General features: G+C 42.2%; 1 protein-coding gene across 1 annotated transcript in view; it reads right to left on the bottom strand.

The window, feature by feature from the left end:
• Positions 1 to 826: 826 nt before the first annotated feature.
• sgip1a (SH3GL interacting endocytic adaptor 1a) overlaps positions 827 to 16128 on the bottom strand; it is a gene marked incomplete at its 5' end in the record, with an annotated part of 61490 nt that continues 46188 nt past the window's right edge. The window contains 15 exons of the mRNA XM_079267107.1: positions 827 to 2102; positions 2827 to 2991; positions 3915 to 3979; positions 4140 to 4342; positions 4485 to 4620; positions 5999 to 6154; positions 6721 to 6832; positions 7956 to 8015; positions 10544 to 10603; positions 11695 to 11827; positions 12227 to 12345; positions 13060 to 13800; positions 14006 to 14080; positions 14729 to 14809; positions 15989 to 16074. Of these exons, the coding sequence (XP_079123233.1) occupies positions 2080 to 2102; positions 2827 to 2991; positions 3915 to 3979; positions 4140 to 4342; positions 4485 to 4620; positions 5999 to 6154; positions 6721 to 6832; positions 7956 to 8015; positions 10544 to 10603; positions 11695 to 11827; positions 12227 to 12345; positions 13060 to 13800; positions 14006 to 14080; positions 14729 to 14809; positions 15989 to 16074 (2215 nt within the window). The 3' untranslated portion in view covers positions 827 to 2079. The remainder of the gene's footprint in view (positions 2103 to 2826; positions 2992 to 3914; positions 3980 to 4139; positions 4343 to 4484; positions 4621 to 5998; positions 6155 to 6720; positions 6833 to 7955; positions 8016 to 10543; positions 10604 to 11694; positions 11828 to 12226; positions 12346 to 13059; positions 13801 to 14005; positions 14081 to 14728; positions 14810 to 15988; positions 16075 to 16128) is intronic.

The raw sequence follows: 16128 nt of genomic DNA, 5'->3' as shown, positions 1-16128 counted from the left end.
CTTGAGGTTAAACAATTTGGGAAATACGCTGATTCACTGTCTTGCAGAGTATGTTAAATGATAAGCTGGAGTCACAAGACGGTTAGCTTAGCTTAGCATTAGGACTGGACACCGGGGAAAACAGTTCGCCTGGCTGTGTCCAAAAGGTGAACAAGACAGTCTTCAGGCACGCTAGCAGCTCTTGGGCACAGCAGTGCTTTGAGCTTAATGCTAACTTTCTCCTCCTCTCAATTATAATGCTAACATGCTGATGTTTAGCAGGTATAACATGTACAACGTTCATCATCTTAGTTTGTTAGCAAGCTGACATTTGCAAACTAGCAATAAAAAAAAAAAAAAAGTACAGCTGAGGCTGATGGAAATGCCATTCGTTTTGCAGGTAGTCCATAATCCAAAATACTCTAAATATTTCATCTGATGGCGGCGCGACAGGAAAAGGGCAGGACTCATGTTATATCTTGATAACCCACAATAAAACCAGGCTCGCTGTTTCCAGTGTTTATGCCGAGATAACCGACTTCTGGCTCCCACCTCATGTCGAACAGACACATACGAGTGCAATTAACTCTTGAAAAAAGAAAACAAAATGTCAAACTGACTCTTAAAAGTGTGAACCTCGCCCATGGGTATAACTAACTCTACATTAACTGCTTTCACAAAGCATAACACAGCATCCAGGAAGATATTTATCTTTTTCTTTAAATTACCCCCCCCCCTCACCCATATACATCTGAAATCTTCTGTTGCACTTGAGTTAAAAAATTATATCTGAAATAAATTCAAAAATTATACCTTATACTGTACACAGGTTACCCAACTACACAAATTACAAAAAAAGAGATTTCAAATATTTATACCTTTAGGGGTTCTGAGTTGTGCGATACCATTCAAACTATTCATATACAGAATCACGTTTTATACAACAAATCATCGTCCTCAATAAATAAAAATAGAATGCTGTCATGTACTCTGGAGTCTATTGCTGCTGTCCTGGGAACAGAAAGGCTATCTGACAATACGAGGAAAACACCAAACGCCCTTTAAGATATATATCATTGATTTAAAATGACACTTTGTACACTTCTTTTGTTCTGACAGGAAAACAGATGTTCGTATTTTGCAGCCAGTAAATTGATTTATCATTGCAGCTGCCTAACGAGCTAAAAACCCTCTCTACGTCTGAAAAATGAACAGTTTGATTGACTGATCAGTGCATTTACATTAAAAAGGATGCGATCAAAAGTCATGTGACCCTGTAGTACCAGTAGGTGATGCATGATTATATAGTTATTTTTTTTCTTCGTCTGTGTTTTTAAGCACCAACAAGAAACATCATCTTTCTTCTAACTGCTTGTGACAACATGGGTCGAAATGCATCAGTAAATGCATTTATTTTGATGGCAAACGACACACAGTCGGCCACCGTCAGTGCGAGACAGTTGGGACTGCGGTCTCAGGCTTTGAGCTCAGACTCTGACAGAAGAATTATTCTAAGAGCTGATTTTTCTATCTGCTAATAAAGGTGTACAACTTCCGATGTATTATCCTAGGCCCTGCTTCAACCTAAACTAGTCTGACTTTGGGAAGTTAGACTTTGTGTCAGAAGCTAAGGTGTGTGTTTGACCGCAAAGATTTTATTCATGGGTATTTTTACAGCTAAATCTTCCCGGACTCTCGACAACAAACAGCCGGTTATCCAGCGTTTAAAATCTGGCCGAAAAACTCTTTCTGTCTTATGTCAGGCAGCTGCAGTGAAACTTTTAAACACCACCACACATTGACCAGAGGGGGATGGAGACAGAGGCACAGACTTCAGAGGGTGGAATAACCCAGGTGTCTAACTGCAGCAATACAGATGTTATGAAATTAATACAAATACGATAATTACATGACCTAAAACAGTTTCCACGATGCTATATGCAAGTTATACAATACTGCTGGGTAGGCTGCGGACCCGCCGTGAGGGTTCAGAAAAGGTTAATGGAAAGTCGGTTGTCTGGCGTCGGTATGTCCTCTGTCCTCTGTGTCAACATCAGTCCACTGCCATTGTTTTGTTCGACATGTTCTCAGTAGCATGGGTTAGTTGTCGGCCAGGTATTTTCCTGAAAAGCATCACCAAATGTTTAGGTGTCATGTTTCAGTCGTTTAACAGATCTATTGTTTACTTCAGTACACACTGCATGATCATGAAAATGAACCGAATACATGAAACTGAGTAGTGCAGAAGACTAAAATCAGAAACATCCTTTTTGGCTGCACTGACCATAAGACATTTAAAAGATTATTATTTATACATTATTATTTCATTTTAAATGATGTTACTTGTCATTTATTTTCATTATCAATCTGCAGCAATTATAGTTTAATACAAAAGGAATCTGAAATTTCATACGGCTGTTGACAGACTTCCAATTAAATGACAACTTGGAAAGAAATCAAGATTTTTAGCAAATATTACCTTCAAAAAAGTGTGTATTGTCCACCCTGACAGAAAGTATATTGTGTCTTGATCCACAATACTAGACAATAATACACATATCTTAACGTATGAATAAAAATGATTAAAAACATTTAAAAAAAGGAAACTAACTAACTTCTCTAATCTTACATTGATGTTTGACATCAAACAATGATGACGATCATGACTTTATTATGTGGTAAATAAATGACTTTACTTGAAGAAGGGAAACAAAAACAAAAAATCAAACATCAGTGTAGGTTTAGAGAGGTTTGATCTACTGGATGAGTCGAGTTATCGTCTGACACCAGTGCCATTGATAAATAACATTTGGTTTCCACGTGTTGTTAGTAAAACACTAAACCGACCTGCGGCAAACCTCTTCTTGATGAGAGAGAAGCGGTATCCTGGCCCGGCCAGTTCAATGTTGCAGCCCGACAGGGTGCTGCCCTCGCTGGTGAACTGCACCGCGAGTGCAGCCGGTTTACTCGGGCCTTCTGTGAGCTGAAAGCGTGCTAACAACGACCCCACACCTGAGGGAAGACGGTGACTTTAGAAAGATGTCTGCTGGCCACTAGCAATGATTTCAAGGTGAAGGAAAACTGGTCTCATTCCCAACATTTCATACAGTGAAGTGCACGAGGGTACCAGGTTCACAGATTCAAGTGTAAACAGCTTTTGAAACGATTGATGTGTTGGTTCTGATTTAACAAAATGAAAAATGCAGAAAGCAGCTGTAGATGACGACAGATGTTGCTGTAGCCAACCTTTTCATGCCAATTCCAAAAATGTAATCATATGAGATTTCTTTGGTCAGAGCCTATTAGACAGATTCAGAGTTACATTTAAAGACATCCATGTTTAAAAGGAGCCAAGCTAAACTGATCATGTTTTAGCCTGGTTACATTTTCCATTTTGTAGGTAAATAAATACATAATCTCGTTTAGTGTCCTTCTTCTGGAGAGCAGGTGAGCCCCCGGGGCGTTCTACTTTGTAACATATAAAACAAGCAACAGACAATTTAAAGTATCAGATGACGTCTGGCATTGATTTCTTTTATCATTAGAGAATAAGAGGAGCTCTGGAAACAGCCAAACTGCAGCGTGACATCACACTGAAAACAGCATTATAGTGGCCATTGTTTACTGCAGACAAAGCTGACAACCACTTAGGGCCCCACATTTTCCTGAGGACCTGTACTCCGAGTGCAGGTTCAGTGTTTAAAACCACACGCCTTCAGAAACTCTGTCACAACTCAAGTAAGATCAGAGCAATGTTTGTAGGATGTGCGTGTTTTTCTTTTTACCGGGGCTATGCATACATTTTATGATAGAATTTGAGTATCTGAATATAAAACTAAAAGATCTTAAAGAACTAATGATTAGCCACAGGCTGTTCCCTAAAGTATATCAATGTCACTGAACAGCATATGTTACTTTTATCGTTCTGTACGTACCTCCGTTTTCAGATTTCTGTGAGATATCAGGAATCTTCCAAAGGATGCGTTGGTGCTCCGCATTCCTGTCAAGATTACAAGAGGACAGACAAATGCATTATGGGAGCTTCTTAAGACTAAGTGACTAATTGAAAGACAAAGTCAAGCATATGTTGTATGGTAGTATACATTACATAGTGTATCATCTAAATGGTACTTAGCGCTACAACAAAGTTTAGACCGTACCATGCAGCAGGAGGTAAGACAGCCTGTAGTTTTGAAACCCCTCCATCGATCGGGACGAGGAACTGGACGTTGTTGAGGGCCATCGGCGTCGTCATGGCCTCCCCGTTGTATTTGTAGTCGATCCTCAGGTCAGTGCTGGTGGGCTCACATCTCCAGCTCACCGCTAGATTCAACGGAATCGACTGGAGCCCCTCCGTTGATATCTACACACGGACAGGAAACGTTTAGGGATTACAAAATAATGTCACGTTGCTCCCGCAATCTACATAAGCACCCCCCCACCCCCCCCGTGTCTCTCTTTGCTTAGTGATGTCAAGTTATAACTCCCCAGGGGGTCGAGCTCACCTGATACTTGAGCATGTCCACGTTGTAGTATGTCGCCTGAGGCTTCTGCTCTGCCACCTTCTTTAAATGGGATATCAGGTTTGGCATGTTCACCCAGAAGTCCTTGGCATCTGCCTTGGCTTGTGTGGTGGTGTCGCTGGTAGAAAAGCATGATCGAAATATGACATGTTATATGTGATATCTGGTGAATACATGATTACCTGAGGAATCTGATGTTTCTTATCTTGTAAAATTAGAGTGCAGCATCCAGCGTCTCAGCTTTGAAGAAATGTTTGACCAGGAAAACAAACATTTTCATTTCACAGTGAGCCACAAGAGGTCGGGCTTCACACTGATTTTACAGATGTGAACTAAACCGGGTTTAAGAAAATAATCTAATAAAAGACTTCTTGCAGAAGTTATCATTTGTCATTTTAAAAGGGAGATATTCTATGAATTTAATTTAGTAATGAATCATATGTAACAGCAATCATTTTACAACTGTGAAGCACTACACGTTTAGTGCTATTGAGTGATTTATGATGTGCTTTTTAACATTTAAATACTTTTTATGGGTCCAAAGTAAGTCTTTTTGGAGTGTTTTGCGAACATGAATCAAAATATTAAAACAAAAGACATTAAACAACAAAAAAGGCAGACCTCTGCTCAGAGCAGTTGGCCTGAACACTCAGATGACCTGATGATGACTCAATAGGTTGTCAGCATTGTCTGAGATGATCTTAAGTTTACTCATCCTCGCCATCAACCAAACTTTTCCATACGAGATCATGAATGTTTTACGAGCCATATGTCAGATAGTTTAACCAGTTCAAGTCCCTATCCAAAATATGTGCACATGTACATCTTGACTTTGTTCGTTTTTAGTGAAAAATGAACTATATGTTTAAAGTTTCACTTTGTTTTTATGCCACTTTGTGCATTTTAAACATTTTGCCTTTTAATGTTTCTTTCGGATCATGTTAATCGTGATGTTAATCAGGTGATGCTGTTGTGTGTATATTATACATTATTTTTGTAAAACACATTACATTTTCCTTGTGTATGAACTGTGACATATGAATAACGTTCGCTCTGTTACTATAACATACAGTAAGTGTGATAAGTAGCATACATATTATTATAAGGAAAAACAAACGATGAATTGGAAACAAACAAAGTTGATCAGCAGTTTGCATTAACTAATCTACACAAGAAGGTGACTCATTTTGATTGCATGATGCAACATGCTGTTTAGGTGAAATTATTATTAATACAAATGATATGCACAGTGAGTGTTTGATTTGGTTTGAATGAAATTTTGTTCAATTATAAAAACATTCATAACAAACAAAAAATGTAATATTAATATAATCAATTCCAAGATGGACAATAAAACGTAATAAATACTTGAACTAGGCATGTAAGGTGGAGCCAGTGAGAACTTCTTTTCACCTCTTCACTGCCTCCGGTGAATAAAAGGTGCATTTGTTATTTGTTTTGAGAGTGAGGTGGTGAGTTCACAGTGGTGTCATTACCAGCAGAGGAGCTGGGGGTTAGGCAGCACATGCTCCAGTCGGCTGTAGTTGGTTATGCTGAAGGTTAGCACGGCGGGGGATGGGTTATTGGCAAAGTGCCGCGTGATGCCCGCCGGAAACGACAAAACCATCTCACCTATGACCTTCACAACACACCTGAGAGGAAGAGGAAGACAACAAGTGTGTGAGAGAGACAGAAACTCTACAGCGCACACTTACATAACATATGTACTTGTAACAATGTGTACTAATACTTCTTCTTCACGCTCCATGACAACTGAGCAAATTCCATCTGTTGATCAAGGCCATGAAATATAAGGAGCTCCAAAGTGTTCAATATTGAATACATAAATAAAGAATCACATCAATACAATTATGGAAAATACGCATTATAATAACAACAGTGTTGAACCTGCCTGTGAATAACGTCAGCATGTATGTAAACAACCAATAACGGCTTTATAACACATATTGATTGGAATTATGTAAAAGTCATTCATAAAGTGTTTACACTACAGTTACAGACGCTTCATGCGAGAAGTTAGAATTGTTGATAAAAGAGAAACCATGTCCCTATGTCTGTTTACAACCACAGGGTTGTGTGTTTATAAAAAAAAACAGTTTAAATACTTCTTAGAAAGGGTAATTAGGAAGGGGATGAAGTAAAGTAAGACTAACTCCAGCATTATGCTGTGAACATGTGGAGCTATTTGTTGACCTACTTGCTGGGATCAGCTCCTTTAAAGAAGGCGTTGACCGTCTCTGTGAACGCGGCTGCCACAGGAAGAGTGTCCTGAGCCCCCATGGTGAGAGGACTGGGCCCTCTGGAGCAGCCTGGCGGCAACACACACACACACACACACACACACACACACACACACACACACACACACACACACACACACACACACACACACACACACACACACACACACACACACACACACACACACACACACACACACACACACACATACAAACGCACGTTGAAATAGTCTGAACATGGCAAGACACACACTCAACCAATGTCAATAACTAAACAGCCGATGTGTTGAATTCGCTGCCATTTGCTGTGTTTTCTGGTTGTTATAGCCAAAGGCAGGACTACGTGAAACATCAATGTGCATTAGCTTCAACCCAGTACACAACACAACAGATAAGGAATAGATACATATTTCAACTCCCAAACCAGGACTCTACCATCTTCTCTCTACTCTTCATGAACAATAAAGTGTGGATGAAATAAGAACTACACACAGCGGGATGAAATTCAACTTTAAAGGTATTTGAAATGAGAACAATATTTGTGTTAGTAAGGTGGCATGAAAACAGCAGGTTATGTGTGAAGAGGATAGACATTTTTCTCTGTTCTTTGACTGTGAAATAATTGAACCAAACATATAAACATTACTTCAAATAGAACCGTCTTTTATGATTTTTTTATACAGTATGTTACACTCTTAATTTGAATTGAATAAGCACAGGTAGATGAGAAAGGAAAGACAGAGGTAAGGTACATGCTGTTAAAGCTGAATTATTCTGACAAGATCAAAGAAGATCAGAGAGCCCGAAGATCAAACCAAAAACCAAACGACCAAAAGTGGCGGCAAAGAGATTAGTGAAGTACAGGAAGAACGATGAATCTTCGGGGAATGGAAGGCGGTCAGACCGCAGACGAAATGAGAATGAACAATGTCAGGAAGAGAAGGCAGAGGAAGATATGATGAGACTGCATAGTTGACTGCCAATGGTGGGGGGGGGGGGGGGGGGGGGGGGTGTTCAGCCAGGAGTTAGCATGGCGTGGGTTTGGGTGATGGAGGGATTGAAAATGAGGAAGAGGAAGGAGAGGGAAGGGAGGAAGGAGAGAAGGGCCAGGTCAGGGGAAGGGGGTGAAGCTTGCACAAATGAGCCTCAGAAGAGTGAGTGTGCACGCTACCCTGGTGCAGAGACAACTTACCTTCAAAGGTTAAATAAAACTTCCCTCTGTCAAACCATACAAGGGACGGCTGGTCATTCTCTGTGTGGGGTTGAGGGGTGGAGGAAGGAAGGGAGGTGGGGTCCGGAGAAAGGGAGGAGGAGGAGGAGGGAGGAGGAAGAGGGATGAAAGGGAGGAGAGTGGGTGAGGAGGGGTGAGAGGGGGGGGGGGAGGAGAGAAGGACAGTAGCGTGAGTCTCACATGGCAGGTCTATCACACGTCACAGTGGCGTGAAACGTGGAGGTGGAGGCCGGGGGCCAAAGAGGGACAAGCCGAGACAGAGCATGTGACAACACGGTGGATGTTTTTTTTGTGGTTGCTTGCATGCACGAGGAAAGACAGGAGTCCGGTGGAGTGAGGGCCAGGTGTGTACTGCTGGATGTTGGCAACTACATTTACAATAAAGGAGAGAGGAAGTCCAGCCTGAGGGGGGCAGAAGACACAGTTCTGTAGTTGCCAGTGTTTTCTCTATTATGCAACATAGAAAAATGGTAATTCGACACCAATGTGTGGCAATTTTAACCGGCACTACTTTCTTCATCAGTGGCAGATTGTTCATGTTGCGTTTAACTATTTTAGGCCTTTTCTCTCAGTGCTCACATTTTCCTCCAGGCCTCCACTACTTAAATATAAAACAAATGGAAGCAGACTGTGGTGTATAAAGACACCCTGCAGGGGGCAGCCATGAGACTAAGTGAGCCGGGAGAGGGAGGGACTGTGGTGCACAGGGAGAGAGATGCTCCGTCCCAATTTCAGGGGCTGGATCCCCCACGAAACACAGACTATGAAGGTGAAGACAGTCTCGCCTCACAGAGACAACAACTAAGTGCTTTCAGAAAGTCCGGGTTAACTTTCATTGCAAGTTTATCACAAAGACATTTCCCTCCAACTAGAGCTAGACATACATTTGCTGATAATACTAATAACTTAAAAGGAGAAAATCAAAAAACACATTTCCTCTTCACATGATATTTGTTTCCTACTAATCTCTAATGATTCCTTTTCTTTAAATTGTAAAACACTAGATTGTTTAACCCTCTCAGGAATATAATCAACACCTAAACAAAAACATTTGAGAAGGAGAAACTATTGCACTTGCCGCAGGTCACAGACACATTAAAGCTGTGATGAGAGGTCACGTGGAGAAGCTGCTTCAAGTGAAAAAAGAGGATTACAGGATATTGTAGGCTGCCTCATTTCTCTGCTGCATTTGGAAGAGCCTTTCAACGCTTCTCTGGCCGGTCATGATGTATTTAGTAAACAAAATCTGACTTTGGAGGATCCAGCTCCTGAACAGGGATGCAGGTGCAGTTTGACTAGAACAAGCACTACCTGGGGTCGTGCTGTAAAAAATATTACTTTTCCAATGTCAGATTTGTGCCTTGAAGTTTGACACAGAGCAGAGCAGGCTTGTTCTTGTCCATTTAGTTTTTTTTGATGCAGTGAAGGTGTGTTGTTGAGCGAGTGGACTAACAGAGTTGTTGGGTGATGGAGCGATGAGAGCAGTGCGGCGCTTCATGAAGAGAACAAAAGGGCAGGTGTTCAGATGGAGAAGGCGGGGTTTGGGGGTTGCAATTTTCTATGGCTTGAGGGTGCATGAGTGGCAGGTGTGACAGGTGGGCGTCAGGGGTCAAGTGTGGGAGAAGACCGAGGCTTTAGGGCCAGGTGGAGATTGGCTGAACTTGAGGCTGTGTCGTGCTACTCCAGCGGTAGAGAGAGGATGGCATGAATACCAAACAGCTGCTGCTTGTCTAATTCAGCCTAATTCTCATGCCAGACTTCAAACACACAGCAGCAGCTCTGATCTGACAGTATGTGTGAAAGTGTGAGTGTGAGAGAGAGAGAGAGAGAATGACAATATGGATCCCAAGGGTCCACAGATAAGGAGCTCTTCAGACACGCTCATTGAACATGCAAACACACTGTGGTGGTGCAGACTGAGAGTAAAGGTATCTGGGAGGGACTGCACTGCACTCTGCACTCTGCACACACACACACACAGTTGCCAAGAGAAGAGACACAAGGTTGCCATGGTGACATGGCGAGACAGCCTCTGGTGCACAGTCATAAAAACAGAGAGAAAAGTCTGATGAGCGGGCAGATGGGCAAAGGGGAAGACACTCAAACTTTTCTTTTGTAGAAAAACAAAAATATTGTTATGCAATAGATGCACTTTTTGTGTCGCCGCTGCTTTCACTTATTTTTTTCTGGCAGGTAACAAGAGAGATACAACAGAGCGAGAGCGAGCGAGAGAGAGGCTATTATATCTATTAAATACTTGGCGAATGTGTGGAAAGGTACGAGTCAGCAAAGGCAAAACAGTGAAGAGAAATGACTATTTTAGTGAAGAATGCTGCCACATTTGAAAAGAATGAAATGAATGTGTTCAAATGTTCAAAATACCTGCACACTTTGACTGACATTAATTGAGAAAGCACAGAAACACTCAGTTAATCGTCTATGTTAATTGCACTCCGCGTAAAGAGCATCAAACAGATAGAGAACTGACACAGGATCACCCCCCCCCCAACCTGTCCCCTTTCCTCTCTCTGAGGGGATCGTTACTGTACCTGCAAACGAATCAAAGTGTCTCTCAAAGGTGGGCAGTTTGTCTACATAAGCATCGTCTTCTGACAAGCCAAAGGACGAATAAAGAGACAAACAAATGGCAAAACACAAAAGCAGAAAGCAAATTAAACCAAGGAAAAAATGATAGAAAGTAAAAATCTGAAAAGAAGTGACAAAACAAAAGCATATTAAAACAAAAACAAGATGAAAATGTCAAAATGAAAAAGCACTGAAACTGAAATAGTGTCAGTTTATAATTAAAGTCTCAGTGACCTTTATAATACTGTCAAGACCATCAGCTTTGTGGTCTACCAATAACAACCATAATGAATAAATAATGTATAATGTCTCAATCTAGAGACTCGTCTGTCCCTGTAATCAGTTTAAAATAAAGGGACGATATTCTGTTTTTATGTAACTGCTGCTGCCTCAAGAGTGTTTGTTTCTCAAATCGATTATGACTCAGCCATGTTACAGTCGACTGAGATTTTCAATTAACCACTCACGACTCTGCACTGTATGTCCTTCAGCACTCACTCAAAAGTTAGATCAAGGAGGATAAACTGTTGTTGTGTATTCATTCATGAAAGGAAGGTTTGGTTGTGCTTTAAAATTAACAACCTGCTTCATCTCCCACTCATTCTAACGTGTGTGTGAGAGTTTAAATATAAATGTGTCTGTGTGTCAACCTACACCAGACATAAAATGTATGTAAAGTTTAACAATTCATTGTATCAAATTTATCTTTAGGAGACATTCATTCTTATTTTAAATGAATAGAAATCAAGATACAAATGATTGCAGTCATATTTTACATAATCTCTAGAGAGAAACAGCTGGCATGCATGGGTTTAATAATGATGTGTGGTCATCGGATGCCACAACAAAATTTGGCACTTTAGTAAACCATCATTGCCAAGAAACTGTTTCCAGAAAGAAATACATTTTAAAATGAATAAATATATACAAAACTGCATGACTCATTCAAAAAAACTCTGAGCGCAAGGAAGGACAGGGCCAGTGCATAAAATCAATGACGAACTTTTAATAAGAGACATGGAAAAGTTAAATTCAGCTCACACTGCTAGCCTCTGTGAGCACAGCCGTCAGAGGACAGGCCGCACAGCTCAGTGACGGTTGAGGGATCACACACCTGACACGGACACGGAGAGCTCCTTGTTGACGGTGGGGGTGGTGGCGGCACTCAGGGAGTTGGTGGAGGAGATGGAGGAGGTGCTCTCGGCCCGCGCCAACGGGGCGATGGGAGGCGGGCTGAACGGACGATTCTGAACAGATAAAAAAAAACAATTGTAGGATTAGGAAAAGTTGGATTAGAGTGAAAAAAGAAAAAAGACGTTCTTAGATTCAAGGTTTTTACATGTTATACCATTGCTTGTTTTGTTTTTGGTAAAGATATTTAACCATCAAAAGTTATTTCAAGTAATCAGATTAAGCTCCGACTGTAAAACCTGTCTCAAAGTCAATTTTACCATAAGCAAGTTGTACTCTTGTGTTTGGCTCTGTTGGCTTTGAAATGGAGGTTTACTGCGAGTCCATGCAAGGATGCTGTGAGCCAAAGACCCCAGGTATTAACTGACCAGAACTTATATTGAACAATATTGGTAAATCATAACACAACCATCTGGATTAGGAGTGAAAATCGAATAAACTGTAACACTCACTGGATCTCCTACAGCTGGTTTCCCTGGAGGAAGTTTAGGCCGTGAAGGGGGGCGGGGTGGAGGTGGTGGTGGGGTGGGGTTGACTGACGAAGGAGTGGCAGGTCGCACCGGAGAGGAGGAACCTGTAGAGCAGCGCAGTTACAGGTGGAGAGATTACATTACAAAACTTTCTTTTAAGACGCTGAATAGTGTGGAAACAGCTCCAGTACAAATTCAGAATAGATGCAGGATGGACAGAATCAGATACATTGTTTGCATGAAAATATATTTCCATCACAAAAATAGGACATACGCTTGCCAATGTAACTGTAGAGCGTATTCTTTTACTGCAAACAAGGGATGCACACCTCTATAAAGGATTAAGAACAGACAACTTCCTGTTTCAGCTGCCTTGAGTGTCTGTTAAAACTGACAATTAAGACTTTCCTAAAGCTGCAACCACCAAAAGATTTTTTTTTTCTGCTGCATAATGGACATTTGAAATGTTCATACTTTTAAAATGAATCCATCAGACAGGACTGGTTGATAACTCCTATAGAAGACACTGTATGTGCAATAAAAATTGAATAAGTTCTACAAGAGTGTCTGACCTTTAAATAGGAGTCAGTCAGAACAACAACCTGTGCAACATAACAAGTCTGCAGCAGAACGGTGGTGTAGGTCTAACTGGGCCAAAACATGACCTCTTTTCCAGGGATCGATAAAAATGTAGATTTGCGATTCACTGTGTGTAAGTTCAACAACAAAGAGGGTGCAATGCACTGAATCCAAGCTCTAAAAAAACAACTTTTCCTCCACAGACGATATTCTAGTCAGAGTCATGGGCTACTACTCACCACTATTTGAGCCACCAGCTCCAGATGTGGGACCCGGTGACGACACCACCGCCCGATATGTAGGGGGAGGAGGTGGGGGAGGCGTACTCCGGCTCCCCTGGCTGGCATCGTTGGGCGAGGTGACAGTTTCACTTCCGTCCTCTTTGGATTGGGGGAAGTCTGTGTTCTTGGGCTGCTCCTCTTGAGACAGGACAAGAGGCGGTGGGATGGAGCATGTTGCAGGTCCAGCAGCAAGAGGGGTGCTTGCTTTTGGAGGAGGGGCTGGTGGGACTCTGGAGTCAAGAGGAGGGGGAGAAGAAGTGGGAGGAGACGCAAGCTCCTTTGGAGGTGCAGGGGGTGGTGAGGTGGAGAGCGTGAGAGGATTTCGGACCTCTGGGGTCGGAGGATATGAGGGGGCGGGAGGTGCAGTGGGCTCCTCTGAGGAAGACGTGGAGGTTGGGAGAGGGGACACAGGTTCTTCTTTTGGTTGAGGGGATGTAGGGAGAGGTGGTGCAGGGTCTTCTGGAGGAGGTGGTGATGTAGGTAAGGGTGGGGCAGGAGATTCAGGTGGAGGAGGGGAGCCTGGTAGGGGAGGTGCTGGTTCCTCTGGTAAAGGTGGCCGGTCAGAAGATTCTGCACTGAAGCAGACCCATGTGTCACCCGTATCCTCGCCAGCGGGGGGAAGCTGTTCTGGTCCAAAAATGTTGTCCAAGTCAGCTATTGAGGGCTTCCTGGTGGAACTGTCAGCTTCTGGTGACACTTCTGAAACACAGACAACCAATGACCAATCAAAGGCAGAGTTTGAAGAGGTGCTCAGTAAGTTTACACACAGAGATAAAACACGACTGACAGAGACAGAGCCAGAAAGTTCGAGATAAAGGCGCTGCTGAGATCAAAAGCAAAGGTTTTATCCTGAGGTGATGGTGCGATATAACAGAAGGCAGAAATAGACGAGAAGAGCTCTTACCAGCGGCATCTTCAGAGGGAGGGCTAGTCGACAGGGGAGAGGTCGGGACATTCTTGGGTGGAAGTGGAGGTGGAGCTGCAATAAAATGATAAGTGCAACAATGAATAGTCCTACAAAACAGGAGATTATTTCCGAATAAACATCAATGATTGTTGATGAGCCTTGCTTGTACAAAGTGAATTCATGTTGTTGAAGACTTTTCTCGTCAGTGCAACTTATGGTGAGCTGCAAACAATGCTGATTTTTGCAGATTAAAAAGTATTGTTTCATAGATTAGCCTAAAACACACATTCTTGCCACAAAAGCATTGGAAGTTTGGATCAAAACACGACAGGTTTTACCACACCTGCCAAACCCAACAACAACAACAACAACAACTTGAGGAGAAGGGATAGTCCCACAAATCATCCACCATGCAGCAAAGCACATTCAGTCACCACCATTCCCAGATGCAAGGAGGATGCGAGTAAGGATGCGTTGGTGCAGAATGGGAGACGGGTACTGAACTCTCCCAAAATAAACCACAACCAACATTAAACCATTCGGGTGTGAAATGGCTGATGACATGAAACAGGATACAGCTGGCTGTTTGTAATGAGAAGCAGAGTGTCATTGCCACACACGTGATCAGGTCAGTTGATGAGGTTCATGAGGTGAGCTGATGGATCTGTGCAGTCATTCCAAGGAGAAGAAGAAGTGCGGCACAATATGCCCAAAACTTACTTCCTGTGGGGAAGGATCTTGTCAAAGAGGATTCAGGCTCTGACAGAGGAGCCCCCCAAGGATCGGACTCAGAGAGACCCACTAAGTTCAGGAGGGGACAGAACACGCCAAGTCAGGTGCATTAGAGCCAAAACATTTGAAGGTTTCTGATCCTTCGGTTCTTAAAAAAGTATTCGCCGTAAGTCTATTTGGTACACCGAGGTACAGCTTCAGCGGTCTAAAACAACAGGCCTGTTGTAAATGCTACCTTCAAACTACATCCGTCAAAATGAACATATAGTTCATCAAAATCTCTCTAAAACTGTTTCAACAAAACTGAACTTTATAACCTTTGTGAAGGTAGGACTTATTGCAGAGCCGTTGTATTAAATTGCAAACGTTTTACCTGCATGTTCCTAATAAGCTGGTAACTGATTGTAATACGTATGATCACTAATACAAATGGTAATGTCTGTCTTCATCAAAAACTGATCATAATGCAAACATTCCATGAAGAGTGGCTTCATTGCAGGGCTGTCGTATGAGACTGTATTAGTTTTAGCGAGCTGTACCAACTTGAAACTGTGAGTAAAATGACATAAACCACGCTGAAACTTTCATCTATATTACACATCCTTTCTCTTTATGATCTTGTGAAGATGAAACCAAAATGAGTAACAAAGTAAAACGTTACCAGTTGTCACACACGGAGCCATTTTATATGTCTGAGTGAATGTATAAAGGGGAATTTGTGTCGATTTGATGTTAGTTATGCCTGACATGGCAGTTGCGTAACAGCTAGGAGCTCTCTCACAGCCCGTACCACTAAATCCTACTGGATTGGCTGAGAGCGGGTGACATATTAACAAGCTGCACAGTGCACATGATCAATTTCAACTTTGACCTTTGCAAAGACAGATGGAGTGAATCTACAACTGCACAGTGAGCCTGAGGGAAGAACAATGATGTTCGAGAAATAGGTGAGAGGGGGGGGGGGAGGAGAGAGAGAGAGAGAGAGAGAGAGAGAGAGAGAGAGAGAGAGAGAGAGAGAGAGAGAGAGAGAGAGAGAGAGAGAGAGGGTATCTGCTATGACAGCCAAGCACGTCTTAGCTGGCAGCCTTAATAAAGAGACAATACGTGTTTGTTCAGAAAGCCTTTTCCATTGTGTCACTGTCATAGTTTGACAAAACAACAACACTGGTAACAACCGTCAACGCAAACATATTCTAACAACAGGCGCAGAGACGCGTAAAGAGACAGAAACACAGGGAGGAGGATTACCTTCCGTTTTCGGTTCTCCGAAGGCCGTTTCCAAAGGAGGCCCAAATAAGTCTGTGGTGTCTTCAGAGACTGTTGTTTGTTGACTGCTGTAAGTCAAAAAGGTCAATATTAGAGAAGACGTTACAGAGGGACATTTCAGG

This window comes from Melanostigma gelatinosum (genome assembly GCF_949748355.1).
Source record: "Melanostigma gelatinosum genome assembly, chromosome: 4".
Classification (NCBI taxonomy): Eukaryota; Metazoa; Chordata; class Actinopteri; order Perciformes; family Zoarcidae; genus Melanostigma; species Melanostigma gelatinosum.
The sequence above is the reverse complement of the archived record's forward strand: the minus strand, read 5'-3'. Positions and strand labels throughout refer to the sequence as shown.